At 38.8% G+C, this 17,726-nt stretch overlaps 1 protein-coding gene across 12 annotated transcripts in view; it reads right to left on the bottom strand.

Moving 5' to 3' along the window:
• The window catches only part of si:dkey-21e5.1 (potassium channel subfamily T member 1), a 69,917-nt gene that overhangs the window by 38,440 nt on the left and 13,751 nt on the right, over positions 1-17,726 (bottom strand). The window contains exons 1-2 of one of the 12 annotated variants that reach the window (XM_038703675.1): positions 16,371-17,051; positions 5,197-5,235 (exon numbers count right to left, since the gene is read on the bottom strand). The exons of 7 other annotated variants lie outside the window; for them this stretch is intronic. In XM_038703675.1, coding sequence (XP_038559603.1) covers positions 5,197-5,235; positions 16,371-16,516 — 185 coding nt within the window. In that variant the 5' untranslated portion in view covers positions 16,517-17,051. Of the gene's footprint in view, positions 1-3,210; positions 3,341-5,196; positions 5,236-16,370; positions 17,052-17,726 lie in introns of those variants that run through there. 4 more of the 12 variants (XM_038703683.1, XM_038703684.1, XM_038703677.1 and 1 more) reach the window with 4 other exon arrangements.

Genomic DNA, 17,726 nt, shown 5'->3' with positions numbered 1-17,726 from the left:
CTGACACAAATGTGCAGTTATAATAAGAGTGCCGCTCACTTTATTGTTGACTAGAGTGTACAAAACAAATTAATCTTCCTCTTGACTGAAGTGAAGATTTCAAGAGCACTGAAGGTAAATTTCTGAACAGTTAGATAACACGCTAGGCAGTACCTGAGAAAGGCAAGTTCACATAAAAGAGATGTTCCTCGTTCCTCAAAACCCTGAAGAGACAACAGCAAAACACATGAAACTATAAATAGAAAAGCTGATAAAATGGATGATGAAGTTAAACTCACTCTGTCTGAGAAATGGGACATTTCTGGGACCAGAGTAAAAAAAACAAACAAAAAAAAACAACCCAAGAGGCCGTTTCCTTGTGCCAGATAATGACAAAGCATGTGGAAGTGTCAACTGAAAGCTAAAATGCTCCAGGACACGGGAATGATCTTCAACGTGTCAACAATTTGCTAGGAAAAAAAGTACAAAGACTTTCAAAACTTCAGATGAGCAACAACGTTTAGAGAGAACTTAATAGGAACTCATTGTAATATCACTAATATTGAAAGATGCCTTTGAAATTCACTCCTCCCTCCCTTATAGTACAGTCTTCTGTTTTGTACAGTACGTGATGAAGACAGTGATTCTCACCTGGAAGTAAAATTGTTTCACAAAGAGCAAAGACAGCACGTTTCATTAACACCTCTAGAAAAAAAAGCTATGTAACCAAGCTGTGTACACCTTTAATATCGCAGGCATATTTTGACCAAGGCAGAGACTACTTTTATCAGCAGTCTATGCTAAAAATGTCAACAATAGAAAGAAAGTAATAGATGGTTCAGAGGAATATTGCATATGTAATTTTGATGCTTTAGAAGAAACTCTATTCCAAATTTATAAATGGAAACTTGTGTAGAAACATGACAGAATTGTTCAACAAAAAGAGACTTTGCAAATATATGAATGTGATATTCTCTGTGTCCTTCACAAAGAGCACACTCACCGGTAAAATGTTCTGCAACTACTCATTGGACTTTTCTTTTTTTTTTTTTTTTTTTTCCTTTCCTCCCTATTCTATGTTGTGGTGCATTAAAAACCCGTGAAGAGATAAGGGGGGAATTATTGCAGTAGTGATGATAATGACACTTAATTCCAATACAGCATTGACAACGGCAATATTGATGATTATAATAATAATGGTAATAATGATATTAATAATAAATGACAATGATGATGGCAGTGGTGACCGCAATGGTGAAAGCAAAAGACAGCAACATCAGCAATTACAACAATGAAAAAATAAAAGTGAAAATAGCAACGATAACAATAACAGTAAAGATAGTAATAACAATGATGACATGAACAAGTTCAAACAACTAAATGCATTAATTTTCGTGGGTTGATTAAGAAGGTGGGAGGAGTTGGAGTTGAAAACCGAGAAAGGGTTCACAGCTGTAAGAGGTCAGAAAGTGTTGGGCGGCAGGAGTCAGTTTTAGATGCGTAATTATGAAGGGGAGATGCATATTCCATTGCAATGAAGTCTGTTATAAGATTTTTCCAAATGTTAATGTGTAATTTATTTCTAGTTTTCCAGTTCATGAGGATAGTTTTCTTGGCGATGGTTAGAGCTATGAGGAGTATTTTAGAGTTTATAGTTTTATCAGTGATTATTGTGAGGTCTCCCAGCAAGCAAAGAGAAGGCGACATTGGGATGTGGCAGCCAACTATAGTGGATAGTGACTGTGTGACCTCTTCCCAAAAGTGTTTGATTGGAGTGCAGTGCCAGGTTGCATGGATGTATGTATCTGTAGAATTTTGATTGCAATGTGTGCAAACTTCTGATGTGAAACCCATTTTAGCTAATCTATTGCCCGTGTAATGTGTTCTATGAAGTATTTTGTATTGTATTAACTGAAGATTTGCATTTTTGGACATGAGATGGATGTTTTTACAGATTTGGGTCCAGAAACTGGCATCAGGAGCTATTGAAAGATCGTTTTCCCATTTTATTGTTGGTAAGTATATGGTCTGAAGTTGGTTTGAAATCATTTTGTATATTTTAGAGAGAAGTTTCTTTGGGGAGGAAATGTTGACCAAGTCTGATATTGCCGCTGGAAGTTCTAAAGTTGTGTCTCTGATGTTTATTTTTGTCAGAACAGAAGATTTGATTTGTAGGTATTTTAAGAATTCGTTGCTCCCGATGCCATACTCCTGGGCTAGTTGCGGAAATGGTCTAAATGTGTTAGATTTGAAAATGTGCTTAATGTGGGTAATACCCCTTTCTGCCCATGTGTGAAAATTCAATGTTTTTTTATTGCTTATAAAGTCACGGTTGTTCCACAGTGGTGTGAAGTTAGATGGAACTAATTTAGAATTTGTGATATGGTGAAATTTCCACCAGGCTGTCAGAGTGGAAGCTATAGTTACTGCATTAAAACATGTGTGTTGTTTGATTGATTTGGTGAGGAACGGTATGTCAGCTATATTTAATTCTTTGCATAGTGATTGTTCTATATCTAGCCATATAATATCGGATTGGGTGGGGTGAATCCATTTGTATATGTATTGCAGTTGGTTAGCCATTGAGTAATATTGGAAATTTGGTGCTTCTAGTCCTCCTTGAACCTTACTTTTTTGTAGTGTAGTGAGTTTTATCCTTGGCGTTTTATTTTTCCAGTAGAAGTGAGTGATAATGGAGTCTAGTGATTTAAACCAGGTGAGTGTAGGGTGGGTTGGAATCATTGAGAATAGATAATTAATTTTCGGTAAAATCGTCATTTTTATTGCTGCTATCCTGCCGATTATGGAGATTGGAAGGTTGAGCCATCGAAGCAAATCGTCTTCTATTTTTTTTAGCAGTGGTGTGAAGTTGAGTGTTACCAACTCTGACAGTCTGGAGGAGATCTTAATGCCTAAGTAAGTGATGTGATCATGACATATAGGTATAGGTGTTGGACTTTTCTACGAACTGCCAAGAAAACATGTCTTCTTTGCTCACAAGGTACCAATTTCATAAAAAAAAAAGAGAGTGCTCATATCTCACTAACTTTTGCACACGCACGAAGAAAGCTTAAGTAATAGTATCCCATTTGAAAAGAGTACAGCAAGATGCAAGTCTTTATAAATCGAGGTCATGCAGTGTAACTTTTTTTTTAGATACACCTTTAGATAATTTCACTTAATTTTCAAGGCATTCCAGAAATGATTTTGTTATAAAAATCTGCTACCTACCAAGTGCCGCTACTCAGTGATGTCTCTGTATCATGCTCCTCCATATTGAGGGAACCATCTGAAGTTCTTCAAGCACCCACTGAGAATGCACCCCGATCACCCTTGACTGTGCTGATGAGCTGAAAAGTTGTGGTTTTCTGAAAGTGCACTGACGCACTCGCTCTTTGACGAGCTGAAACTGTACACATTTCCTGTGATATAACAAAACAACTTTTTTTCCTGCAACCACAGGAATCAATGTATGTATGTCAGGTATTTTGTCTTTGGTACTGTACTTTTGCAAGGGAAAAAGTTAAGTTACGGTCCATAACCAGAAAAAATGTTTTCTTATTCACTCCGAATGTGTACAAAGCGTCAAGCAGTGAAATAAAGAGGGAGCAGTTTTTTTTTTGTGTGTGTGTGTGTGTGTGTGTGTGTGTGTGTGTGTGTGTGTGTGATTTACATTGTGCGTAACACAAAATGCAAAATGCTCTGTCAGCCTGAATTTCTATTTACAGAATAACCTGAAAAGAGGATAACAGCGATCAAGGGAACACTCGCTTGTCAACACAAGCTTATAGGTCTCCACTTAGCATATCCCCAAGGAACATTTTCCAACAGTAGCACAGCTCCAACGTACAGTACAATCAAGCTGTAACCCACCACAGCTGAGGAGTGCTATTGACATGAAGAACTGCCAGCACGTATCGAATAGACTGTAAAAGTAGAAGACTATTTAAAAAGGTTGCAACATGCATAACCTAAATATTTTAGAAAAAACTGTAAGGATCTTGATAGTTAATTTGACTTCTTTTAATGCACATCTTTGTAGCAGTTCTAAACACTAATGTTTCATTAAGGATACGTTGCAGATTCAAGAGGTATGTTCTGGGGCATGTTTGCTTGATTGACAAGTGTCTCAGCCTATCACAGTCACCAGTGGTTGTTGTTGCGTATTCTTCCCACATTGGCTCAACACACAATTGGGCTTTTGGGCTTTAGTGGCTTCATCAATCAGCCAAGATCACTGCAAGCCATGAACCCAAAATCAACACTTCAAATTATCCTTTGAAAAAGAAAGAGATGCCTTAGTTTTCCTACCAGATATCTAAATGTATTGCACTTGCACACTTAGCACTTAGGGGCTACCCAATACCCAATTCTGCCACTAATCACTTTGTAGGTCATAAATATACAAGTTTGTGGTGCTGAAAGCAAAATGACCTCTGTGATAATGATTAATGATGTTTTCTGGTTACGATGATGATTTTACAAATGAAGCAACACAGACCTATTCGCTGTTCGCTAATCATTATTTCCACGAATTCCAAACAAAAAAGCCTTTTACTGTGAACTACTATTACTGTCCTCCACACTTCACACCTTTATCACCACATCTTAGTAATTGGGTATCACTGTAGATTCTCAGTTTCCCAGAGTGAATGTAGTAAAAACTTTATAATCCATTATAATCTCTCGTATGATCAGTGACTCAGCAGCATGCACAGTATACAGTTATAGCACAAAAAATGGACAGGCTGGTGTTTTTAGTACCCATTTCCCCAATTTTTCATCCCGCAGATTTTAGTTTTCACATTCACTCAAGAGACAGATAATACACCTAGAATAAGGTGATAAAAAACACACAGGCTGCCTTTTCACCATTTCCTGTGGATTGATCCAATATCACAAAAATCTGTGTTAAGATAAATGTTTCCTAGAGTCTTTTCCACAACAATTGTTGAAAAGGTATCCACAGATGAATGGATTATTCTCAGCACTCTGTACCATTACAACGAGCATTGCCCACTTACACCTTTTTCAGTAATATAACCAAACAAACACAGTCAAGGCATTATGTCCACATCCAGTCTATTCAAAATCCATAGTGAACACTGCTACGTATGTGCTTTGGTGCTTGCAAATATTTTGCAAATCAGTCCTGTGTATAGTCACCATTGCAGACACAATCCATGCCATGCAAGCAGGATGCTGCCAGGGACTTACTGGGCATTGGTTGAGTCCATACTGTACTCCTCTTGATACCTACGCAGCACACATGGACAAAGATAGGCATAGATTAGGGGAGTGTGGGGTAAGGGAAGGGAAGGGGGAAGAGCAAGAAAAGGATGCCACTACAAATTATTGCATTCACTTGCACCTTGAGTCAGAATGCAGCCATTTTATAACCTTGCAGGAGAAGTTTTAGTTTGTGCAGCAGGAAGGTCCAAGATGGGATCTGATGCTCTGTAAGCTAGTTGATATTCTTTTTGGAATATCAGTAAAACCTGGAACATGTAAATTTGAATGTCTCAGAAAGTTGCATCAGATCCTGTCTGAGCAGCTGCTTCTTACTGCACAGTCAAGACTGTTAAGACTTTTCCACCAAGGCTCCTTGAGACACCTTCAAACTCTTCATACAAGTGAATATAAACATTTACAGTGGAAACGACTGCATTTGAGCGCAACAGGAAATACAAAATATATATCTGAGCTGCTCATTCACAGGGCACATGCAAGACAAATACAACACATTGAGTTCATCAAAAACAATGAGTCAGCTGACTAAAGAGCAGATGGGACACTTAATGCAAACCACAGGGGATCAGTGGACACACCCTCTTGGTCAATCTCATGGGCTGCCATATTGAGATGACCATGGAGAAAGGGGAAGTGTGTGACACTGAAGGACCTGACAGACAGAGAGACATACCCAGATATTTTGATGACTGAAAAATATTCTGATTCTTTGATGAAGAACCCATTGACTTGTGCACTCTATGGCTATGACTTCCTTTGGAAACCAATTACCGTGGCTGAACCACAGAGTTTGCAGAGAGTAATTTGTTCTGTCCCAAGGAATCAAATAATGCCCCCTCCTCCCCCATGTCTTCCTTGTTCACATGTCAAATATGCAAAATTGAAAATAAAGCCCAGTAATTATATAGAAAAAAAAGGTAAAGCAGCACAACATGGACTTCTTGGCTGAGTCAGAAGAAGCCCACGGAGCCACTGTGATTCAGACAGTAGACTTTTATCACAGTGGACAATTTAACTTTGTGTAATAACATTAATTAAGACTGCCTTCCCTTTAGGCGCTGCAGTTCAAGAGGTATTCATCCACCATCTGGTTTACTGAGGCAGACCAATGAAATGCAGCCACATCTAATGTTAGTAGTTACATCTGTGCTTTTCTGGCTATGACAGTTCAAATGTCTACTGTAAAAAAGAATCTAAGTAAATGCAACGGTAAACTGCCTTTATAGACAACAGAGCCTTTGCACCAATGGTTCTTGTTTTGTGCACTATCCTCTAGAACAGGGGTTTTCAAAGTCTGAGACTGCGGGCCTCCCCTCAGACAATACACCAAATAGTTTAATTTAAAAAATCTGTCCTAATGCATTTATTAGTTTCTTACTCTGATGGGGGAAAACAGTTCCCAAAAACTACTGTATCTCTGAACTCTCACACATGTAGGCTATTCTATGTGATCTATTTATATATAATAAGTAATGTAATATTGTTGCACATACAGTGAGCCTCCCCTGAAACTGTTTGGAGCCTCCCTCAGGAGGCCCGCCTCACACTTTGAAAACCCCTGCGATAAAAAATGTCTTACCCTGTATTGTAAAAATTCAGTCCTGATACATTAAAGGTTACTGATTTTACCTTTAGACCAGTATTGTTCATAGCCCATTTGATTGCAAATATGAAATATTAGAAATTGTGATCACTTGTCTTAGATGAAGTTTAGCGAAATACTCAATTCTGGAAATTGTTAATGCCCTCAACAGGGTTTTAAAAGTAGCTGCTATAAATTTTAGGTCTGGCATTACTAACACAACATTCATTCAGATTTATATCAATTAAATGACTGCACAGTAGATTAAATTTTTACTCAAGGTCAAGACTCTATTTTGATTCAACAACCGTGCATACTGTATAAGACCATTTAGAATCAGAAGTAAATATGTCCCAAATACTCTTGTACTAGGGCATGTGTACAATGTGCTACTGCATTTAATGCAGTTAATTAGTTTTGATGCGTATTGTTCCAATGCTATGACTCATTTTATCCTTGTCATATCTGCACACCCCTATATAGTTGGTGTGATTAATTTAAAAAATCTTTGTACTTTTGTTGCTGTGTAATATAATTGAAATATATTACTGCCTGCATTGAGCCCCTCCCATTTCAATGCCACCTGCAGTAATATCTTCCAATGGTTAAAATAATAGTGAAGTGAATTATTAATTAATTTAGTATTATGTCTTTTGGTTTTTGTTCTTGTAAATTAAAAATATGTGTGAGCATACATAAGTGTAGAGAGTTAGATGTCCTCGGTGTCCCATGCAAAGTACATCTAAAAAATGTATTTCAGCAAAAGTAGATGGATAAAAATATAATTTAGGTTGATATCCCTTTGAAGTCTGTAAACGATCAAAGCCTGTGTGTTTGTCAAAAGTGTGAAGAAGAAAAACTGAAGGAATCTGTGTTGTAAAATTGTCATAATTTGGCGGTTCATGGCATAGTTGAAACCTTTCTGACACACTGAATGCTGTCATCCCATTTACGCCTTTTGAAATGCACTAATGGTGTCCATTAAACCCAGGAAGTAGCAAGGCCACAGGAGAGGACATGTACCATTCCAGTAATTAATCGAGAACCTTCTGTGCTAAAAGATACAAAAAAGATGGATTGCATGGCATTATGGAAATGTTCAGATAACCACAAAGTGAATTGAAGTATATGCAATAGACTCGTGCACTGTATGTGGCAGAGCAACACTTATGTTTCTAGCTATTTGAATGGTACAGTCTTCTGTACAGCAGAGTACACTATACAAACTCAATGTGATTCACTAGGTGCCAACTGCCCCTTAATGAGCAATAAAGATGCTATCTGGCTGCTAAGAGCTTTAGCGGTATAGAAGCTAAGATAAACAGAGGCTCCCTTTGCCTCCATTAGCTTACACAACTGATATAGTCAACATATTGACTATGTTCCTTGCCCTTTTCAATCATAAACCAAAGAAATAAAAAAATCTTAATGCAGTTTTTAGCATCACGCTGCCCTTCAAGTCTTACGACAATCATGAGAAAATGCATTCAATGAAGAAACTAATTGATTCTCACCTCTTTGGAGCAGATCTGGAATCAAGTATGAGCTGAGGAAATGAGACGAGTGCAACATGACCAGCACTTCCAAAGTATGCTCTCAATTATGTTCACTGAGTAATACCTCAAGGACTGACTGATGGGGAGTGGGAGGGCCTACCACACATACATAATCTCTGTAGCACTTTAAAGGACAAATGGGATTTGTAGTTTTCAATCTGTTTACCTACAATGGGAACACATCCTCATACTACAGTTCCCACCTCACATGCCAGAGAGGCAGCTCAAGTTCTCCGCTCCAAAAATATGAGTAGTCAGTTCTAGCACAGTAACTTCACACCTGGTTAAGAAGGAAAAACTAACAGCAGCGATTCCCCATTACAGCACACGCAACAAGAACGACTATGATCCAGTCTGATGGCTTAATTATTCTGGCTATAACCCATACGTCAAAGTACTGATCATCACCTAGTGTACGTACTCTAACAGCAACCTCAGCTCTAACTTGGTCTGCAAGTATGTTAAAGTGCAGGTAACTATAGCAACTGTACCTCTGTGCTACGTTACCAGCTAAAGTAACTATTACTTTTTAAAATGGCCTAACAAGACAACACTTTTAAAAAATTGGAAATATATGATCAAGATGATAAGATCATGATTTAAACAAGACTTTATATTTTGCTTCTGGCCATGGTGTACGCACTATAGAATATAATGATCTTGGCAGATTCAGCATAATCCATTATTTTTGTGTATCAGAACACCTCATTGTGTACAGGTGCTGGTCATATAATTGGAATATCATCAAAAAGTTGATTTATATCAGTAATTCCATTCAAAATGTAAAACTTTCCACACAGACTGATATATTTCAAGTGTTCATTCCTTTTAATTTTGATGATTATAACTGACAACTATTGAAAACCCCAAAATCTGTATCTCAGAAAATTAGAATATTGTGAAAAGTTTCAATATTGAAGACACCTGGTGCCACACTCTAATCAGCTAATTAACTCAAAACGTCTGCAAAGGCCTTTAAATGGTCTCTCAGTCTAGTTCTGTAGGCTACACTATCATGGTGAAGACTGCTGACTTGACAGCTGTCCAAAAGACGACCATTGACACCTTGCACAAGGAGGGCAAGACACAAAAGGTCATTGCTAAAGAGGCTGGCTGTTCACAGAGCTCTGTGTCCAAGCACATTAATAGAGAGGCGAAGGGAAGGAAAAGATGTGGTAGAAAAAAGTGTACAAGCAATAGGGATAACCGCACCCTGGAGAGGATTGTGAAACAAAACCCATTCAAAAATGTATGAATTTGGGATTTTCATTAGTTGTCAGTTTTAATCATCATAATTAAATGAAATAAACATTTGAAATATATCAGTCTGCGTGTAATGAATGAATATAATATCCAAGTTTCACTTTTTGAATGGAATTACTGAAATAAATCAGCTTTTTGATGATATTATTATCTCTTACTTTACACAACCCCAGTTCTAAATCCAAGGCTATGTCTAAACCAAGTTTGTATTTACCGTAAAACTTCAATTAATAGCCGAGTCCCAAATAGCCGCCTACCTCCTTTACTGGCCTGGTGTGGGAACACATTTTGACAAATAAATACCTGCCTTAATTAAACACCTGGTCTGGTTTTTATAGATGTTCTTTGGATGTATAAAACCTCTTAAACCCCGCGGGGTCGCCCGATTTGGCTGCTTCTAAGCTGCTCAGATCGTTAATACAAATATTAATGTTTAAACGTATGATCAATATGTCAATATGGACATGCTGAACATCGTTAGATCTTTTAGATTCTCCACAATACAACTGTTAAATTCATTTAACGGAAACAACAAGACCCAAAGTCTAATTCTTCTAGAGTTACCGGTGTAACCTAAATGGCTATAAGAGAGGAAAAGGGGCGAAAAGTTCTGACTCACATTAACTTTGAAGCGCTCGTTAGGTCCGAATGTGTCTGTTCCTTGATTATTTAACATATTCCTTTAGTCTGTAAGGGTCCACCCATCAAAAGAATCAAAACAGCTTTTCAGACACATTTATCCAAGTTGTGAATCCTGTCATGTGAAGTCCATCACTCTCTGTCTGCTAACTTCTCTCATCCTGCACCGTGTTGTTGTTTTCATGAGGTTGCTGCCTTCAAAATAAAATCACATAAGCTGTCTGTCGGAGCAAGATCAAATGAATGACATGTAATTTGACATTATTTGATCATTTTTACACAAGCATTATTCAGTTTGAAATAAATAAACTGTTTCACAGTAGTTTCAGTTTTGTGCAAAAACAATTAAAGGCCTGTCCCATATGGATGCCTGTCCCAAATAAAGATAGGGTCAATTCAGTGAGTTTAGCAAATAAAAGCCTGGGCTATTATTCAAAGTTTTACGGTAGTACAAGTGGGGGCTTGCAAAACAAGAGTGTGTATATATTTATTTATATATCACGAGACAATAAAATTCTAAAACTCAGCTGCCCCTCATATATCTCTGGGTGTATTAGATCATAGTGGATGATGTTGTAAATCAAAGAGCATAGCTGTTTTGGCGCTATACTGTAACTGACTTTCTGATCTGATTTTTTGCATCAATATTATTATGCACCTTTATTTGTCAGGTATTTAATTCACTGGACGGGCTGCAAACACATTTCCTATCTGTGGAATGAGCACAATATATTTTTTTCAACTTCCCTGCATTGAACAGACTCCCATTTCCCAAAGTGAATTTTTTATCCATTCAGAGTTTCTCAATTTTCAGAAATGTTGCTATTATCATTATACATATTGACAGAAAAGGTGTTATGATATCGCGTCCAGCCTCAGTTAATGCTCTAAAGCATGTACAGGTTACTGATGAAGTTAATGATTCATCAAAACAAATTATGGATTCAGTGATAGCAGCATTCTACAGAGTGCTGTCCTCTCTTTCCTTGCACACAACTCAGATTTCTACTCTACACTGCGCAGCCCTGGTTGTGAGCTTTTCCTGGAGCATGGCTCAGATTACGTTCAACTGAAATTCAGAGCCGACTGTGTGAGCTTTTGAGTTTGGCAGATTCACTAGAATTATCTCACATCCTAATTGATTCTCTGCTAACTAATGCTCTCAAGGAACAGGAGAAGGCAAGTGAGACGGATGTGATCGTCGTACACTTGTTATATACACAACACACAGCCAGCCACCCATAGTGTTACAGAGACTTCATTAGAGGCCACTTGCATATTCCTCCTTCTATCTAAGGTCTGTTAAGGGGCATGCATAGCAACCAGGGCTATTTTAAATTTTCAACTCTCAAAAATAAAAATAAAATACTGTAAAGAGATTTCTTCCTCCTGGTTTAATGAACAATAATGATGAACAACATGTAATTTACCCCAAGGACCACATTAAAACCCCTCATTAAACTTCTGGTACGCCAATCAAAATGAAAGCGTAATTATTCTGCAAGAGCTGGGCGCTATAAATAAACATTAGACAAAAAGGGAGGAAGATGTGTACTTCACAATAAAAAAAGTGAAATGTTGTCCAGTGTAAGTGAGCAGCAACGAATTTGAAAAGAATGTGAAGTAGTCAGCTGAAAAACTGATCAACAAAAACATGAACATGTTTTTTTTAAATGGCAGAAACAGTCCTCTGTGTCTTCATTACGTACTAATGATAAAGCAATTAAACATAAAAAACATGGTGTACTAAGCAAGCGAAAGAGAAGATGAAATAGTTGAGATTGTAAGAAAGCAGATGACAAGCAGTCTGCACAACACATCCTCTTCGTTAATTCCAGAGAGCTGCTTCTCTTTTATTACATCTAAATTAATCTCAACATTTATTGGAACAGTGTACATGTCCATTACCTGCTATTTCCCAACTGACTACTGCTTACACCAATAGAAATTCTCATTTATCTGTTGCAGATTAATGTCTCAAGGCAGCTTGTACTGTATTGAGTGGGGAGGAACCTCAACATTTGGATGCATAATATATTGCAAAATTGCAAAAAAAAGGATCACTGCATCAATGTGTGTGCAGTGGGATAACAAACAGGTGTGTGGGTGTAGAGGAACCTAACAAAAGTCAGCTTTGGCGCACAGAAGAATTCCCAATGAAACTGACTGAAATTAGTGTGGAAGCTCAACTTACTAAAAGGGAAATTTATTTAAAAAATGTTCAGTGGACTCCTATAGCTGCACAGTCCACAGGCCATGAACCTCAGTAATAGAACTGCAGTTAAGTTAAACCGTTGTCTTTTTTTGTCAATACTGACATAGATAAATAATACTACATTTAATTTACCAGAAACTGATATTATGTGCTGACAATGAACATCTTTAAATACCACTTCTTCCCAAGTCTTTCTTAAAAGCTACACTAATCCGTTCTTGCACTTGATCTAGCAGCTCATTGTCTGAAGCACATATAATGTACCCATTATAGCTTAGCTTCACATCCTTCAGAGGACCTTGTTGCATGATATCTCCCTATGTGTCCCAGCGTTTCCTAATCCATTTAAAAGTCAATTAAAGGATAAATGCAAAAACAGAAAAATATAAAAAATGAAACAATGAATTAATCAATTGATACTGAGGGGACGTTGCTGTGCGCACAAAACTATGATAAAAAACAAAATGTAACAAGTATTACAACTTGATAAAAACCAGAAGTGCTTTAGACTGACAGACATGTAAGCTGTGTAGAAGGCTCAGTGTTGCACAAACATCAGCAAATGGTATAAAGTCTATGTCAGTCAATCAAAACTTCTGCTTTTTATCAAAAAAAACTCAAATCACCCTGTGTAATAACAGTTCCCACTGTGCTCTAAAATTCAGATTCATTACACACCAACAGACAAAACCCAAAAATGCCCATTTTCCAAACAGATTTTTCACTGCAATGCGTTGGCGAGGCTGGATGAAGCCAAAATAAATGTGCGCGAGTCTCTGTTTTGACCACATCCTGTGTTTAAAAGATGCTCCATCCCTCGGTTCCTGAAGATCATCCAAGTCTCATTTAGTCTCTATAATGCCTACAGTGTTTAGATGTGTTTAATATTGTATAGAGAATCCTAAACAGAAGAGGGATTCCCTGGTGCTTCAAATTGTGAAGAAATTAATCAATTATTTATAGGCTGTGTCATACACTGGGCCAGGTTATTGATCCTGTCTTTCCTCCCGCCACATCCTGCCATTCTTGAGCCAGCTGGACACAAATCCGACGCCAATCACATTTCACAACCCAGAAAGCTCTCAGATTGCTAACATCAGGAGCTCTGTGTGATCTTCAGAAATAAAATAAGTTTTATGATCTCTGAAAAAGTAAAGGAGGACGATGCAATGCAAACGTTTATTCATTCATTTAATATATAAGAGTGCATTACCAAAAGCGGCAACCTAACCACACTAAATGGTTGACAGTGGTTGCCCAGGGCAACTAGCCAACTAATGCATTATGTTTACAGCCTCAGTCATTTGCAAATATTGAGTATTAGATTCCCATACAAACCGTCTTGGATTGCAATACAGCCACAGTCAATATTGTTTGACTTCTCAGAACCGATTGGCAGCAAATCTGTTCTTCCAGCCTGTTCAGACCAGTTGTTAGCCCACTAAGACGTTGATCACTCTAACAGATCTGTAATCATCACTACGACCACTTCCGGTACACTGTAGCAACACTGCAAGCTCCATCATCTCCATCACTGTCATCGATCGCACATATCATAGTCCAGGCTCATTATTGCTCATTTTTAATGATACCATTGCAGCTGCAGCTACATGTCACACCTGCTTTCATCCCTAATCACTGTTTTTATAATCGGTGTCCTAATTCTTGCTTGTTTTTGATAGCAGTGATGACCAGCTGCCTCATTCACAATTACCAACCTTCATATCGGTCTTCATCATTGCTGAGATCTAGTGCTGAAGTTATTGGTAGAATTTAGGGTTTTGTCATCGACTCTATTATCAAGCTCACTAGATTCATAACATCCATCTATACATCCTAATAATAGCTAAACCAGACTGTTCTGCCACCTAAAGCTCAAACCTACATTCATCTTTAGCGTTGACATAAACATCAAAGTTGTCAGTCAAGTATACATAACTCATTATCATCTTCACTGTAGTCATCATTTTTTGCATCCTTAGCCGAACAAGTACAGCGTTTGCAATTCTTGTTAGTGTTTACAAAAACATAGCATGCCTGCTCTGAGCTATGCTGTCATCTCAAACTAATGATGGCTATAATCAAAAACACCACTGAAGGTTTAGAAGGATGAACAACATTTGAGAAGTGCCGCCTTTGCATACTTAAAGAAAGGGTGCTGGAGATAAAAGATTTAGTTCAGACTGGGTAAACCTTCCTCACTCTATTACAGTTACAAACATTTATAAACAAAAGTGCACAATATTTCTTTCAAAGACTTTCATTAAAGTCACCACAGTGTATTTGTTAAAAGGAAGTAATTAATAAAACAAAAATGTAAATAAATAGAAAGATAATCTTCAATCAGGGTCATCTCAAGCCTCAAGTATCCCTGACCCATCTTTAAGGCCAATCCATCTGCATTCTCTGCACGGCATAACACCGCCAACTCTGCAACACATCATGACATCCTTCCAGGTCTCTTGTCCAAAATAAGCTAGAGACATCATGCCCTCGCTTTGCACAGGCATGTATTTAGCTTACAGGAGGATTGTATGGCTTTAGTTGACTGATAAACATTTAAAAAGCACTGATGTATTTGTGGTGGATTTGCAACACTGAAGATTTCTCAATGGGTCTCTATTATTGATGGAAGACCATGCATTTTATTAATATTTAAAGAGCCTTCACAGAGTTGAGCATCATGGTTATGAAGTGATAATCTATTAGGCTATAATTTACAGGTTATTTTCCTGCGTTTGTGCATTATATAATTATCTTTACCGTGTTTGACAACACTGACATTCTGTATGAAGCAGATATGATTAAATATTTCCCCCCTATGTCACTGTTGTTGCCTTAATTATCAAGTGGGGAAATTAAAAGAAACACAGAGGTATGGCACATTAAATGCTGCAGCATCTTTCAGTGAATAGATCTCAGATTTCTGGTCATACCCAAAAATGTCAATGCCCTCAAATAAATATTGACAAGAAAATATGTGCTGTAAATACTGAGACAGAACACACTGCACCATCAGCATATTGGTTGTGCAGTGGTCTCTGAAACACTGCCAAACAAGCACAATCTTTCTGCTTTCAGCCAAACCAACCTCATATAACCTTAGTGCCAATCTGAGCTTTAATGGCAGCTATTCCGCAGGTCTCAAGTTGTTTTGTCTCCCTGAAAGGAAAAACAACATTTAGACTTTCTCAGTTGTTACGGGCTTGGCCAATCTCACACACACACACACACACTCTAATTTGTCTACCAAAAGGTAGGTAGGTAGTGTCCTGACAGTAGACGTCTGCATGCACATTGTATTGATGGTGCAGACCTGTTGAAATATAACATGTAGTCTTTTTATCTAGATTTGAAGATGTCAACACAATCCCCTGTGGTTTGTACTTTTATGTATTCATCAATCTGGTTGTATTACATCCCCCCCAAAAAACTTGCAGCCGTGATTGCAGTGATGGAAGATTTCTCCCACCCTGTGAGAACATCAGGATTCATAAAATTGTAATGGGAATGCAGCATCCACTGAATTATGTAATCACTTTACACTGCAGCCATTAAATGCATCTCAGTGATGCTGAGAGGAAAGTGACTGACATTGGCAGAAGCGTTTGCATTGTTTATGTTTAACCCCTATGGAGCAAACATAGCCTAGCCTTTACCAAACTGGTGCTTAACGTTTATGTCGCAATTAATTCACGGGTGAATAGATTTAACGGCACATTTATGACGGCGCAACTTCTGCCTGACAGATAATTACGAGCTAAGTTCTAGGGAAGACTTCATGCGCCATGCGCTCGCAGCATCATGTTATTTAGCGGATGCAGCATGTGTGCACGCGAGCTGCGTTCACAAACATGCGACTTCGGCGCGGATCTGCGGCAGCTACCTTTGGCCGGCATCGCTCCCAAAAGAGCCCGTGGTCCGGAGAGGGTTGGAGGGGTTGACCCAGGTGGGCTCAGGAGTTTTCTGCACCTCGGTCTTGACGTCCGGGTCGATCTCCGAGGGCGAGGGCGTCAGCTTGGCGCCTGCCATGGCTCTCTGCCTCCCGAGTGCTACCTCCAGCGAGGAGAGAGAGAGCGGCCAATGTGTGTTCTCCTGCTGTCAGAACAGGCTCACTCAGCGACCGACGCCGCCGGAAAACCGCATCCCCGTCTCACTGTTGCTGCACGAAGGCGGAGGGAGAGCGTCTCCCTCCCTGCCGCATCACGGGGTCCTCAGACACAGTGAGGAGAGCAGCAGCTTGGCTCCTGGTTATCGGGCGCTCCTCCATCCCTGATGGAGATGTGAAGTCCCGGTGCGTGTGTGTAAGAACCACACGTCGTGACGACGTAACGTTGACCGCTCGGCCAACCCAACGGGCTCCCCAAAAGATTACATAACTAAGATGGTCAAATGTAATGATCCGCGAATCCTTTCGGTCAGACCACCTTCATCTTGCACATCGCCATGTCTTCATTTCTATACTGTCATATGATGTAGCCTAGATGCTAATGAATTAGGCTACAATTTCCATTTTCACGAAAGCACATTCATCTCTTAATAATTAAAAGGGGGAAGATGGAATCGTGTCGCCCTCACCATCAGCTCTTTAAGTCGTCGATTTGACTACAGACACGAATCACCAGAATAATTAGATGCCACAGACAAATGAGCAGGTGGCCTAGATAAACACGCCATGGCATGATCATACTTTGCATGGACACACACGTGACACCTGGAGGTGTAGGCCTGTCTACAAGGCAGAAAGTTAGAGGCATGTGCATCTCACTTTTAGTAACTTATGTCAACACTGATAATTTAAATAGGCTATTATGAATCAGCCATTTGGTGGATCCTTTTTAGGCAACTGCTTAGTGAGCAGCTGTTTTCAAAACCACCTGGTGACTAGGCTGCTAAGTGAATGAAAAGTGAAACATACACATGTATCAATCAAATTCAACATGTAAAAATGCCTTTAAAGCTGGTAGTTTGCCAGCATCGCTCATTTCACAGCCTATGGGCCACAAGAGCAATCACAAACTTGACACTTCAAAAGGAGGAGTGGTTTTACTGATTCACTGTGACAGAGGGCTGGAGCATCTCACATCATACACTGGGGCTGAGGGTGGGAAAATCTACCACTAACATGCCATAGCTGGTCAGTTTAAACCTGCACCATCACCGATTAGCCAGGCGTCATTTGTTTTCCATTCCATTGGACTTGCATGTGTTTAGAAAGCTGACAAAACTGGACCATGTTAAT

The sequence above is a fragment of the Micropterus salmoides genome, unplaced genomic scaffold, assembly GCF_014851395.1.
Source record: "Micropterus salmoides isolate LMB-PRFRI ecotype aquatic unplaced genomic scaffold, ASM1485139v1 Ms_hic_scaffold_7, whole genome shotgun sequence".
NCBI lineage: Eukaryota > Metazoa > Chordata > Actinopteri > Centrarchiformes > Centrarchidae > Micropterus > Micropterus salmoides.
This window is presented reverse-complemented; position numbering and strand designations above follow the sequence as displayed.